Source organism: Castanea sativa, chromosome 1, assembly GCF_040712315.1.
Source record: "Castanea sativa cultivar Marrone di Chiusa Pesio chromosome 1, ASM4071231v1".
NCBI lineage: Eukaryota > Viridiplantae > Streptophyta > Magnoliopsida > Fagales > Fagaceae > Castanea > Castanea sativa.
In genome coordinates, this window is record NC_134013.1 from 74,041,692 (window position 1) to 74,055,808 (window position 14,117).

A 14,117-nucleotide genomic window follows, 5' to 3' on the forward strand; every position below is an offset into this window, starting at 1 on the left:
TCGAGATGTTTTGAAAATGGTTCTCATTACCTTCTTCTCAAAAAAAGAAAATGGTTCAATTTGTCATTATCCTCAAATTCCTCTTAAAATTTGAGTGATTTTTGTGAAATTGTTTTGTAAAAAATCGACTCATTTAAATTGTAAATGGTTTTGATCCGTTGTAATGTAACACCCAAGAGTTTGTAAGACGTTTGTATATAATTTTGCCTTTGAATAATGTATTATAAGTGGTAGCAAGGATAATAATAAATAGTCTTCAAAACTTTTTTTTTTTTTTTGAGAAGAAAGCAGTCTTCAAAGCTTTAATTATTAAAAAAATTGATAAAATTAATAATTCATTAATGAAATAAAATTCAGACACATTGTTTTGTTTAATAGAAAAAACAAATAAACATCTACGTGACAACATTTTTTTTTTTTGCTGAGATCTACATGACAACATTGAATCTTTGATGTAGTGCAAAAAGCATAGAGTCAAGTCCTTGTTGTCCCAATAATTGAAAATCAAACGTTCAAAGTTCATACTTCAAAGCCTTGCGAATTTTGCGTGCAAGCCAGAACTTTTTCAACAATATATTTATAATGAAAAATTCCAAGCCCCAAAGAAAAAAGACCATACAAGTATAATTATTAATTATATCAGTTTCTCAAAAAAAAAAAAAAAAAAACAAAAAACAAGTATAAAAGTATTATTGTATGGTACCCAAACTGTAATAACCGCAATAACCAGAACCAGAGTCTCGCTGGAAAATCCTTCATTTTCTAGTTATCCAAACATCACAAAACACACACACACACACACTCTCTCTCTCTCTATCTGCAGAGAGAGAAGTATGGTCTCAGGCTCTTTGTCAATACTCTCTTCCACATCTTCATTTCTATCGAATTCCAACACCGATACAGCTTCCACTTCCATATCCACTAAACCCAGACCCAGACCCAGACCCAGACCCAGATCCTTCAACTCCTTCAAACGCAGCCTTGGCTTCCCCAAACCTCTCAATTTGGCAATCCCCAGAGCTTCGTTGACACAGCTTATTGAAGATGGGTCTGCAGAGCAGTTTTTGCAGAACAATTCAATTGCAGACTTCATGAGGTTCAAGAAGGGTGATGGTGGTGTTGATGGAGGAGGCACTGCGGAGTTACAGACTGCTGTGGTCAGCTACAGAAAGAAGTTTCCTTGGTCCCTTTTGTACCCTTTTCTTCAGGTACATAAAATTCAAGATGGCTTTTTTTTTTTCTCTAAAAAAAAAAAAAAAAATTCACTTCAAGTGGGTGTGTCTGTTTCTTATCTGGGTTGTTGTTTTGACTCTGAGATTCTTGTTCTTTTGGTGGTCTAGGTTGATTTGGTTTCGACGATTCACATTGCGGATAAAGAGTATGTCTATTTGTTTTATAGAGTTCCAGTTACTATTGTTCTAAAGTTTTTGTTTGTAGCTTCATTTGTATTTGTTGGTAATGTATGCTATTGGTTGTATGTGTCGGTATTATGAGATAAGTATAGGATATTTGGAAACAAAAGTGGAAAAAAATTAGGGTGTTGGTGACATAAGAACCCGGTGAATTCTTATAAAGATAGGATGATTTAATCTGAAACATGTAGTCTGAGAGTGACACGTTTAGACCCTTGTTTTACGGTTTATGTAATTTTAAGCTAATACTAGAATTTAAGCCCAATTGTTAATGTAATTAAACAATTTACATATGCGTGGATAGATAAACAAAAACAAAATCCCAATCAACAATCAAGCACCCACAAGAACACTGAAGTGTTTAAGGAGAGGAAAAACCCAAGAACCAAGTGAAAAAAAAAAAAAAAAACTCTCCAGGACCTATAGCACCAAAAGATCTGCTAATCATGAATAGTTGCAGCACATATCACTTACAAAATCCTTAAAGCTAAGTAATGGCTATGTACTTGAGACTCTAGCTCTTGTTAGCAACCGATTCTTTGAATTCTTTCTTCTTGATTATCACCAGATCTGCAAGTTGATCTGCCATCCGCAAGATCAGGTCTCCTTGGTCACTCCAAGGCCTCTTGGAGATTTGGGATTGTTATCAAATAATTCCTAGCACCAGCAAACACTCAAGACTCTAAAGGTTACTTTGTGTGTGATGGATTTAATCTCCTCTGATAGCAATTGACAATTGGAGAGGGAGAAGGTAGAGAGATGCAAAGGGTTGTAGTTCTAGGGCTCTTGGGTTCTCTCTAGCCCTTCAATATGGGATTGAGTGTTGAATTTTGTTGGAAAAGAGAGATGTATAGTGAGGCAGCTGGAATAGCAGAGCAATTTGTTACTGAATTCTCTCAAGTTTTGTGATTTTCTTACAATCGAGAGCGATGTGAGTGAGGGGCGAACTAGCTGTCAAACTGAAATTCAAACTTCTGATTTCCTCTCTTAATTTACTTGCCACATTGAATTTCGGTCGAATGAAATTCAGTAGCTTCCAACTTCAATTTCCAGCATTTGGCCTCACAAACCCATTACAAATTAAAACCCACAATAATACATTAGTACAATGTAAAATTGAAATTTGAATTACATGCACACTTGGCACGGGATTTTCCAACACATTAAGGGTCCTAACATAGTCTAATGAGGAGGAAGGATAGGACGAAACTTTTATTATTTGAAAGTGCCTTCCACCAAAAGCGACAAGTTGCAGATTAAGTCTAGGAATCAGCCTCTCCAAAAAATATTAGGGGTAAGGTTGCCTACCATGACTTCTTTTAGGTCCCACAAAAGTGGGAGCTTTGTGCATTGGGTATATATGTATATATAGTGGAAATTGCTTCTTTTTTTTTTTTGGTGGTTGTGAAGACCTTTTATGAAATAAGCTCTACATCAAAATTGGTAGGCATTAGATGTAAACTTGGTTTATTATGTTGCATAGGGTAAATTAAACAATTACAATATGTACGGGGATTGAGTAGTTGTATCAACTTTTCAAGCCTAAAAATTAGATTAGCGAAGTGGACAGTTAGAGAGTGAGGTTGAAGGATATCTATGAAGAGTTAGACTACAAGGAAAATCTGCATTGTGGAGACTCTTCGGACATCTATGTTTGAGAGAGCAAAGGTAAATGAGGTACCATGGCACTCATATGGATTGATAAAGGGCGACATCTTGATAGTACAAGATGTAAGTATGAGAAGGGATGGCAACATTTTTGCACTGGTTGATTAAGTTATTTAGTGGTATTTGGAATATGTGAAAGGTGATTATGTTCAAAGTAGTGTCTTTGTTTCTTTTTTTGTTCAATTGTGCTATGCTATATGATATTGAATGTTGGGCTATTAAAAAGCAACATGTTCATAAAATATGTGTACTTGAAATGAGAATTTGAAGATGGATAAGTGGAAAAATAAGGAAAGATAGGATAGGAAATGAAGAATTTTGTTTACATCTATGGATGGCTTCTGTTCATAAAAATAAAAAAAATAAAAAAAAAAAAAATAAAAAAAAAAGAAGAAAAAAAAAGAAAGAGGAATAGTCGCTTGAGGTGATTTGGTTATGTGCAAAGGAGAGCTAATGCACCAATGAGGAAGAATAATTTGATTTAAGTTGAGGAAACGAAAAGAGGTAGAAGAAGACCTAAAATAACATTAGTAAAAGTAGTAAAAAAGGTATGTTAATTAAGGTAGGTGACTGAGAGTATGATTTTAGATGGGATAAAATGGTGGAGAAGAATACTTGTGGTTGACCCTATTAATTTGTTGAGGATCCTAGCTCATCCTAAAAGTGTTAGGACTAAGGTTTTGTAGTTGTTGTTGTTTAGTTATAAAATCCACATTTGAGTATAAAAACATACTAAATCTGGATCATTTTTCTTTAACATTGTGGCATGGAGAGATGGAACAAGTAGCCAAAACAATGTGTTAAGTGCTGAATTCCTGTGTGCTCATTTGCTTGTAGAACTTTGACTTATGATACTTTCTCATGAGAAGAGACGTGGAAATGGGATGGTGGGGTTTCTAAATTAGGACATTTGATTCCTCCCTCAAGTTAAGCTTAGAAATTAGAATTGGAGTTTCATTTGTTTGGGTTTAGTGCCTTTGTTTCATGCTGAATTGACTTGTGAGTTGAGAGTGTTCTCTTTGGTTGGCAATTAAAATTTTGAGGCTACTAATTATTTTACCTTGTTTTCTTTACTTATCACTTGATGTTCCACTGTATAGCCTTATGGCTAAAATTTTGAGCTTAATGAGTATTAAATTTATAGGAAGGTGATTTAGGGGAAGATGATATATTCTTGACTTTATGTTCAAGCCCTTTTCTGAGTTTTTTTTATGACTCACTCCCTTGAATAGTAATTACTTGCCGTTTTGTTGACCTTTTTTCTTACTGAAATATATTTTTCATAATAATATCAATTTGAATGATTCTGATCCATATGTGCAGATATTTTGCAACCCTCCAGAGGGAACTTGAACCATATGATTGTGTCCTCTATGAAATGGTGGCTAGCAGAGAGAGTTTAGAAAATAGAAGAAACGCCACTGCTACAAAAAGACTTAAAGGCTCACGCTCACGAGGTTTTAACATCCTGGGATGCATCCAGCGACAGATGGCTCGAGTTCTTATGCTTGATTTCCAATTAGACTGTCTAGATTACGAGGCTGAGAATTGGTACCATGCAGATCTTGACTATGAGACCTTCAAATTACTTCAGGTCTGTTCTTTTATCTCCTCTGCTTAAACTGGTCATGTCAATTAGTAATATTAGCCAATGAACTATAGTTCAAATGGTACCGCCTCTTGTAAGAGCAAGTTGGTTGTGGGTTCAATATTCACTGGGAATACATATGTAACTACCAATAAAAAAAAGTAATATTATTATGGAGGTCATTTAAGTGATTGACATTTTCTTGCTGTTGGGCTCTAGTTCAAATCGGACCTTCTCCTATAAAAATGGGTGGAGGGTGAGGTAATGGGTTCAAAATTCACTAGATGCATATATAACTTATCTATATAAAAAAGGAAATTTACATATGCTTTGAGTTAATTTATTCCATTCTTCAGTGAAATTTTACAAGTGGGCTAGGTGGTCTAGAGATGATTTATTACTAGGTGGGTGGTGCTCTTTTCAAGTACGGACATGGATTTATCCCCAACTACATGTCACACTGTTTTTTTCTTTCAGTAAAAGCTTTTCTTCTCTTTCAAAGTCTTGGTAGCTGCCTGGATGCATCCCTGCTGTTGTGCTTGCCCTATAACTTGTAGTGATGGCTTTCTATATATTTGTATATAATAATATAGTACTCTGTGTATGTGTGTGTGTTTTTTCTTCCTGTGGTTCAAAGTTGAAAGTCCACCATATTTCTTAATAATTTGTGACCTCTACATCTAATGCCATCCTATCATTTCTTTTCAGATTGAAAAAGGTGAAAGTTTTTTTACTTTTGCGAGAGATATGACTCTTCGATCAACAAAAGCCATGGTGCAGCCCCCTTCAATTCCAGAAGACCTTGATCCTTGGAGATCCAAGCTTCTATGGGCTTCACGTGTGCTTCCCATGCCACTTGTTGGCCTTCTCATTATTGGAAGTGTTTGTGATACAAGAAGCCAGGCATCAGAATATCCAGAACTGGAAGCCTTGTCTAGGCTTGATCTTGGTGCTGCAATGAAGGTCTTCTTGGCAAAGAGACTAACATCTGAGTAAGTACCAAGTATTTACCAGCTTCTTTCTTTATTTTCTCTATATTTCCTTCTACATTTTAATTTCACTTGATTCAGGCATTGCTAGTTATTGTTTGATATAATGCTCAACTGATATTTTACTTTTAGAGTTTTGTATTATTACCTAGTTCTTTGTCTTGTAATTCACATAACTATAATTTAACTATCTTGGGAATCCAGTGAGAAACCGAGAAAGTATATGACATCAATTTCCAAGTGTTTCACTTTTAGGGTCCGTTCAGTTAGAGGAGTGGAATTGTGAGAGGATGGAAAATATTTAGTTTTCCCTTTTGTGTGTTTGGTTGGAGAGGTGGAAAAGTGGGAGGATAGAAAACTCTTTTGTTTGGTTGGAGAGAAAAAGGGAAGGATGGAAAATGTAATTTATATAAATTGATTATTATACCCTTATTACATAATATGTAAGAAATAGATTTATTTGTACTCATTAAATAATATAAAATTTACCACATCATATATATAAATTATTATTATTATAATATAAAAATTATAATAGTGTACATATAAAAGAGAGAAACAATAGAGGAAAGTGGTCATGTCACGTTGAAAAAAAAAAAAAGAAAAAAAAAAGAGAAGAGAGGGTCATAGGTCATGAATGAGGGTAGGTGGGGGGGCATTTGTGTAAAAGTGCTCTGAAAACACTTTTCTCTCCAGATTTTCCTTCTAATTTGGGAGGATAAAAAATGTAGGCCCGGGAGAGAAAACTTTCTCCCGAGTTTTCTCTCCTTCCTATTTTCCTTCTCCAATCGAACAGTAGAAAACAACATTTTCCACTATATTTTCCTCTCTCTATTTTCACCCCAAACGAACACACCCTTAGATTTGTAAAGAAAAGGCAGCTCCACCTGGTGCCCTTTGGCAGAGAATTGGGGTGGATCATCTAGTTGCATCTTTATTTAGATAATGGTAAAACTTAGGTATAGTTTTTAGGTGTTGTATCTGATGCAACAGGTTTATTTATTTGGGTGTGTGTGTGTGCATGGCGTTGTGAAGGTTCACACAGGTGACAGCAGACGTAGAGGAGGGATCTGTTATTATTGGTGAGAGGAACAGAGCTGCGTTAGAGGCACTTAGAAGAGCAATGGATGAAGGCAATAATAGGATTGCCATACTGTATGGGGGTGGCCACATGCCGGACTTAGGGAGAAGATTACGAGAGGAGTTTGATCTAGTCCCTAACCGAGTGCAGTGGATAACAGCTTGGTCTATAAGGAATCGGATTCTAAATAGCAATTCCCTTCCATTTCTTAAGACTCTGGCCAAAGTTTCAGGTTGGCCACTAAATCGCTACCAGACATTGGCACTGCTCATCTTTTCCTCAGTGCTGGCAATAGATCTTTGGTTTTGGGAGCTCTTTTTCGGCAATGTAGTTAACTGGATCTCGCAACTTGTATCTGAAGTTATTCAATATGTTGATAATGCACAGGTGATGTGATAATTGTAACTCATATACATTTACTACTAGACATTCTTTATAAGCTCGTGTAAATATTTTAAACTTGCCTGATTAATAGATAGTAAATCACTTGGTCAATCCAAATATTAAGTATGATTTTTGATTGACGAAGTTTTATTGGACATCATTGTGGTAGTACATCAGCCTTTACACTAGTTCAATGTGTCTTATCTTTGCATAACATTTGGTTACTTCTAACTGGATATGGCTAGAATTAATAGTTTTTGCTTTCTTGCTAAAAGTATCATAGGAATATGTTCTTTGGCCGTCTCCCTCTTCTCTTTTCCTTTTCTTTCCCTAAATACAATTTAGGGTTGAAAATTATAGAAGTGAATCACTGTGTTAGTCAACTGTCTGAAGGTATGTAGTAGAGCATAAGTACTAAGTAGAGCCATGAGGGGAAGTGCATGAACTAGGATGTGGATTCAACCGGGCCATCAGGGGGTGTCGCATGAAGTGAGCCCAGGTGACAGCAACATGCCAACACCACCCTCCCAAGTCCCAAGTAGGAAAAAGGATCCTGGATACCTGCTGCATGTATCTGAAAAACTGGATAGCATCCTCCTAAGTAGACAAGCATTGCCTAATTGAAATTTTTGCCTTGAATGTAACCCAGAAGGAATACCATGAATACGGAGCTATTATAAGTTATAACCCTTAATTAATCCAACAATTATCTTATACATTGGTATATGTATCTTTCCTCTTACAATGTGTGAACCCCATAATTGTGTGGAACCCATATGTTGTGAGATGGTGCACAAAACCGATGCATGAGGTACCCTATCTAGTTATTAATGATCCTTGCTCTTTAACTGAAGTCTTTTAAATGAAGTTGCACAGCACGAAGTGGAGGCATTCTTGTGGCACATTCGAGATCAAAAGCCAGAACGGAGGCTCATGAATAAAGTCACTTTAATGGTCCATTTGGATTGAGGGAAAGGGAGGAAAAGTAGAGTAAAATAGATTTAATTCAAAATTAGCTTATTTTTATCCAATTCTACTTTACTCCCCTTTACTCCATTTCCTTCCACTCTCAATCCAAACGGGCCCTAAAGGCAGAGATTGTAGCAAGATTATTGCATCCAAGACATTGCAATCAAGTTACCAATTTGTGCAAGCTGGCAAGAAATGACAATGTCACTCAAATGCTTAGAAATGCATACATCCTAATCGATATATTTAAAATACATGATTCATTCATTCATCTTAATACACAAATGTTGAAACAAAGTGCGACTCTTGCTAAACAAACATCATAACCATAGTGAGACTTCAGTCTTTAGTACAACTAAAACGATAAATTCCAACTTACAAATGACAACCTTTGAAAACTTAAGACGAGGCTGAAGCTCCCTCCTTCCTCGGGCCTGCACATAAGACAATGAAAACTGTATCAATCCAAGGGTGTTAGACACATGAAGGACCCAATTCAGTAAATCCAACTTGGAACTAGTTCTTGTTTTGTTTTATATGAAATTCGAATGAAAAAGTATCAAATTTAGAACTAATTATTCTGTAAATCGCAAATATTACCAAACTATAGAAATAAATACTTATAAAACTAGTTAATATAGTGGCTGAGTTGAGTTCATGAGTTAATCACTTACCAGACAAGCCCCAAAATACAAAACTGTAAAAGAACAATTGAATTATATTTGTTAGAATATAATTATGCAGATAATAATGATTTTGTAAAAATACCATAGACTTGGACTATAGCTAGTAGCTACTACATGTGGTTGTATTTTGTTATATATTTATATATATTGAGTTCAGTTCATTATAAATTTATAATACAGTAACGTGCCTCTCCTGTTTTATGTGACATAGTGCCTGTTTGTTTCGGCTTTTGTAGCCCCAAAACGCACTTTTTGAAAAAGCAAACACTGTTCTTGTATTTGGTGGGTTTAAAAAGCTGACTTTGAGGGAAAGTTGTATTTCCCATTTTTTCACAGAACGCGCATAACATTTATGGGTCTTTTCAGACCAAATTAGAAAAGTGGGTGCGCGTTCATCAATGTATCCGTTAAATCACATGTCATGTTACGAAATTGCCCTTACTTTACCCTTTAATAAAAATCTTACTTTACCCTTTTTTTCTCTCAAACTTCTCACGCATTCCTCACAGAGCCTCTCATCTCTCATCTCTCATCTTTCTGCTCTGCCCTCTCTCAAGACTTATCATGCCAGCCTCTCTTCTCTCTGCTCTACGCTATTCGTGCTGCTACAAGCCTCTTCGTGGTAAGTCTCTCTTCGTTTTCTTCTTCTTCTTCTTCTTTCTTCTTCTTCTTCTTCTTCTTCTTCTTTCTTCGTCTTCTTCAACGAGCATGTTTCTGTATTTTTTCTTTTAATTTTAATTTATGTCTAATTTGATCTGAGAAATTTGTTGAAAAATTTAAGGATCTGTGCATGTTTGTTGAAAAATATTTGTTGGGGTTGATTTTGAAATATTTGTTGAAAAATTTTCAGATCTGTGCATGCTTTAATTTGTTCTTGCTAATGATTTATTTGTTATGTTTTGGGTACTGAAAAATTTGTTATGTTCTTCCATTAGTAAAAAATTTGTTCTGTTCTTCCAGTACTGAAAAATTTGTTCTGTTTTGGGTATTTTAGTTTTTGTTATGGGTTGGATTTTGGGTCTGTCTTGGTGTGAGCTTGTTCTGTTCTTCGAGGTTGTTTTGTTCTGTTCTGTTGAATATAGTTGTTCTGTTGAATATGCTTGTTTTGTTTTGGGTATTTTAGTTTTTTTTGTTATGGGTTGTATTTTGGATCTGTCTTGGTGTGAGCTTGTGCTGTTCTTCGAGGTTGTGATGTTCTGTTCTGTTGAATATGGTTGTATTTTGGGTATTTTATGCTCTTAAAGAAGGAAAAACAAAAAAATTGACTTCAAACTATACCCTATGGAATATCCATTCCCATGCACCAGTTCAATATAAAAGACAGATTTCATTTCATCTATCGCTACCAAAAAATTAGAAAGGTTTTTGTGGACTATGGTCATAGCACTTCCTAGGAGAAACATGTTGATTAAAGTTGGAAGAATGTTGACTACTTTATGATAGGAACTAACAAAAATTTTGAGTGTATGATTATAAAGCAAAGCAGTGGTGGTTTTTTGCAGAGAGAAATGAGCTGAATCAGAGTCTGTTTAGGTTGGTGCCCTTTGATTCTTTGAATAATAGGTCTGGTAGAGGACTTCTATGAATTCTTCGCAATTCCTACTCTTAAGGGAATGATGGAACCTGTGGTTTAAATTTAATAGAGGTCTTAGCACATATGCTACTTGTTTTGTGTATTTTATCATCTTTTTACATTTACATTTTGTGCTTTGTGATGACGAAAATTATTTAGATTTAATTAATATTGATAAGAGTCATTAATGGTAATAATAAATAATTATGACACTAAAAAGAAAAATTGCCAAAACATTATTAAAATAATACCAATAATATATATTTATTATTATTATTATTATTATTACTTATTAGTTTTTTTAGTAAGTATATGAAGTAGTTGATTTAAGTATGAAATAAACTCTTATATATATATATTGTCATTTTTGGTAATTTATCTCTCAAACTGCTATTTTTATAAGTGTTAGCCAAACACTCAACTTTTTCAAAAAACACTTTTTAACAGCTTTTATCAAACAATCAATTTTTTCAAAAAATATTTTTTCATATGGCACTTTTTGAAAACTTTACTTTTTCAAAAAACTCGGACTCATGTGTCCACATTTTGCCGTTTGGATGCTTCGGTCCTTTTATTTATTTTTTATTTAACTAGAACCTATTGTACTGTGCAATATAATATAAATAAATAACAAGAGAAGTGAAAGTGTGTACATTACATTAGGTAGTATCTTTATTACCTTGTCTGAAGTTGTACTTGAAGCAGACAGCAACGTAACGCAAATACCTCATTCTACCGGTTCCAGTAGTCATCCTCCGGATCGCCTTCTCACTCCAATTGTCTAAACAATAAATAAATAAAAATGGCATTGAATTTGCAACAAACACACTCCACACACACACAGAGAGCAGAGGTAGAGCTCAATGCAAAATATTAAAAAGCTCTTAGGTCTTTAGGTCTTACATCTTCTGATACGGCTAGCAGGGAAGCCACAAGAAGCACAGCCAATGAAAGCTACGGCGGCCGCACCGCACGCAGAGTGTGTGAGTCTTGTTCCTCCTCTTCCCGAAGCTTCCTGTTCCCTTCCCCTGTTCAACGTTAAACAACAATTTAATTGATTCAATCTGCTTGCTTAGAAATTAAAAAAATAAAAAATAAATCGAAGATTTTTTTTTTTTTTTTTTTGGGTGCTCTCAGCTCTGGCTCATGACGGTGCGAGCTGCATGGGACGTGTTTTTCAAGCGGTGCGTTTTTCTTTACTAAAATACTCTTGACATCCTCAGGAATTACACCGAGAGAACCACTATTTTAGCGCTTATTATTATTTTGGGTAAAATCTGCTACGCTCCAGTGTGTGAGTGTCAGTGTCAAGTCAAGTGTTTTCAGTTATCTCAAAAAGTGAGTTAAACTTGATGCCTAGAAAAAGCGTTGTCGTAAGAACATAATAATAAATTACATATTCATAATCTTCAAATTATCATTTAAATAATAACATTTCACAAAAATTAGATTTTATCATAAATTACCAATAAAATTAGAATTATTACATTGTTGGTGCTTAAAGTATATTTCATAACATGATAAGTAAATTACAGTTAATTCATGTATAATTTAGATAGTGGAGTTAAGGGTGGATCAAGTCACTTTCTAATGTATAAAAATCGTTTTTGAAAATTTAGAGAAACACTAATGCAAATCTTGTTTATGGCCATAAAGAGACTTATTCAATTTGCATACAAGCTCCCCTTGCTATGAATCTAATTTGTAAGGAAATATAAGCTTTTTCATGTAAATTACCATGAAGAAAGACATTGTTAACATTTGATTGAGTGTGATACAAACCTTTCGCAGTAGGAATGACAAGAATGTTAGGAAACCCTATAGGTATATAAATAATAATTATTGTAACATTGCATTTAGTTAGTTATAATTTCAAGTATGTTAATCACATTTAACACATGTTAGAATTATTAATGCACATGAGAAATAATATAACCATTAGAATAAGGCTAAGTGGGCCAATAGATAGTTTTATGGTTCTATAAATACCTACTTGTAATCACATTTCCATTCATATTGAAGAATAAACCAATTAATTTCTTAGTGCATTTCCTACCTATCTTTATTAGGAACCATTGGGTTCTTAACAAGTGGTATCAAAGCCATCGATCTTGAAATAACCGAATCCATATGCACCCTACAAGATCGATTTATGGCCATAAAGAGACTTATTCAATTTGCATACAAGCTCCCCTTGCTATGAATCTAATTTGTAAGGAAATATAAGCTTTTTCATGTAAATTACCATGAAGAAAGACATTGTTAACATTTGATTGAGTGTGATACAAACCTTTCGCAGTAGGAATGACAAGAATGTTAGGAAACCCTATAGGTATATAAATAATAATTATTGTAACATTGCATTTAGTTAGTTATAATTTCAAGTATGTTAATCACATTTAACACATGTTAGAATTATTAATGCACATGAGAAATAATATAACCATTAGAATAAGGCTAAGTGGGCCAATAGATAGTTTTATGGTTCTATAAATACCTACTTGTAATCACATTTCCATTCATATTGAAGAATAAACCAATTAATTTCTTAGTGCATTTCCTACCTATCTTTATTAGGAACCATTGGGTTCTTAACAAGTGGTATCAAAGCCATCGATCTTGAAATAACCGAATCCATATGCACCCTACAAGATCGATTTCGAGCACCAATCCTTGATGCATCAATGGAGACTACCACCCAAGAATTTAAGATGCAAAAGTCTGCAAATTTCATGCCAGAGGACCAAGAACCAATTCTTAATGCAACAATGGAGGCTCCCACTCAAGAATCCACGATTCAAGAATCAGCATTCCAAGTGTCGGTGATCCAAGAATCAAAGATAAAAAGTGCCAACAAATTCTAATGGTTCTAGAATCAAATGAGGTCTTGAGGATTTAAGAACATTCCAACGTCCAAAGAACTAATGAGAATTTGAGAGAATTTTGAAGATCTACAAAGAAGGAACCTTCATGTACACAAGACCGCTTGTCAAAGAGAAGTGCATGAATATGGTGATTAGAATGTACTAAGGTATTAGTCCATTGGAAGATTTCTTTTGATGAAGATGCCAACCACAATAACACCTTGTGGACAAGGGTGTTTTGAAGGGGAGGGAAATGTTAGGAACCCCTATAGATATATAGACAATAGTTGTTTTGTTGTTGCATTTAGTTAATTACAATTTCACGCATGTTAGTCACATCTAACACATATTGAAATTATTAATGCACATGAGGAATAATATAACCTTTAGGATAAGGCTATGTGGGCCAATAGAATAATTTTATGGTTCTATAAATATCTACTTGTAATCACATTTCCATTTATATTGAAGAATAAACCAATTGATTGCTTAGTGCATTTCCTCTCTATCTTTTAATATTTTTCTATAGAGAGTAACTATCTCTAATTAAGTCAATTTTCCTACAATTCTCATACATTCTCTTACAATTCCCATCAATCCCCATTAAGAACCACCGGGTTCCAAACAAAAAAAAATGAAAAGTTTATGAGTTATCTTTGTTGTGAATAACCTTTTGCTACCAGCCTTGCCTTATACCTCTTTATAGACCCATTAGCTTTATACTTGATTTTATACACTCATTGGCACCCAGACCCAATAGGGTGTTTACTAGAAGGCAAAGGGGTAAGTGTCCAAGAATGAATATCTTCCAAACCCATGATCTTAAATAGCTGCCATGGCATCTCTCCAATGGAAACAAAGCAAAAGAATGGAAATGAAAATCAGACAAAACTTCAGTGAGTT

The 14,117-nt window shown here is 34.5% G+C and overlaps 1 protein-coding gene across 1 annotated transcript; it reads left to right on the top strand.

Annotated features, from left to right (window-relative positions):
- Window positions 1–531: 531 nt before the first annotated feature.
- On the top strand, window positions 532–7,282 carry LOC142621969 (uncharacterized). Its single transcript, XM_075795369.1, has 5 exons — window positions 532–1,208; window positions 1,341–1,378; window positions 4,404–4,674; window positions 5,377–5,660; window positions 6,693–7,282. Exons 1-5 carry the CDS (start codon window positions 834–836, stop codon window positions 7,132–7,134), a joined length of 1,410 nt encoding a protein of 469 aa, XP_075651484.1. The 5' UTR covers window positions 532–833; the 3' UTR covers window positions 7,135–7,282.
- The last annotated feature ends 6,835 nt before the right edge of the window (window positions 7,283–14,117 follow it).

Coding starts and splice junctions, on each gene's coding strand:
- LOC142621969 (XM_075795369.1), top strand. CDS start 834: ATGGTCTCAGGCTCTTTGTCAATACTCTCTTCCACATCTTCATTTCTA. Junction 1,379..4,403: donor ATTCACATTGCGGATAAAGA/GTATGTCTATTT, acceptor CCATATGTGCAG/ATATTTTGCAACCCTCCAGA. Junction 5,661..6,692: donor GCAAAGAGACTAACATCTGA/GTAAGTACCAAG, acceptor GGCGTTGTGAAG/GTTCACACAGGTGACAGCAG.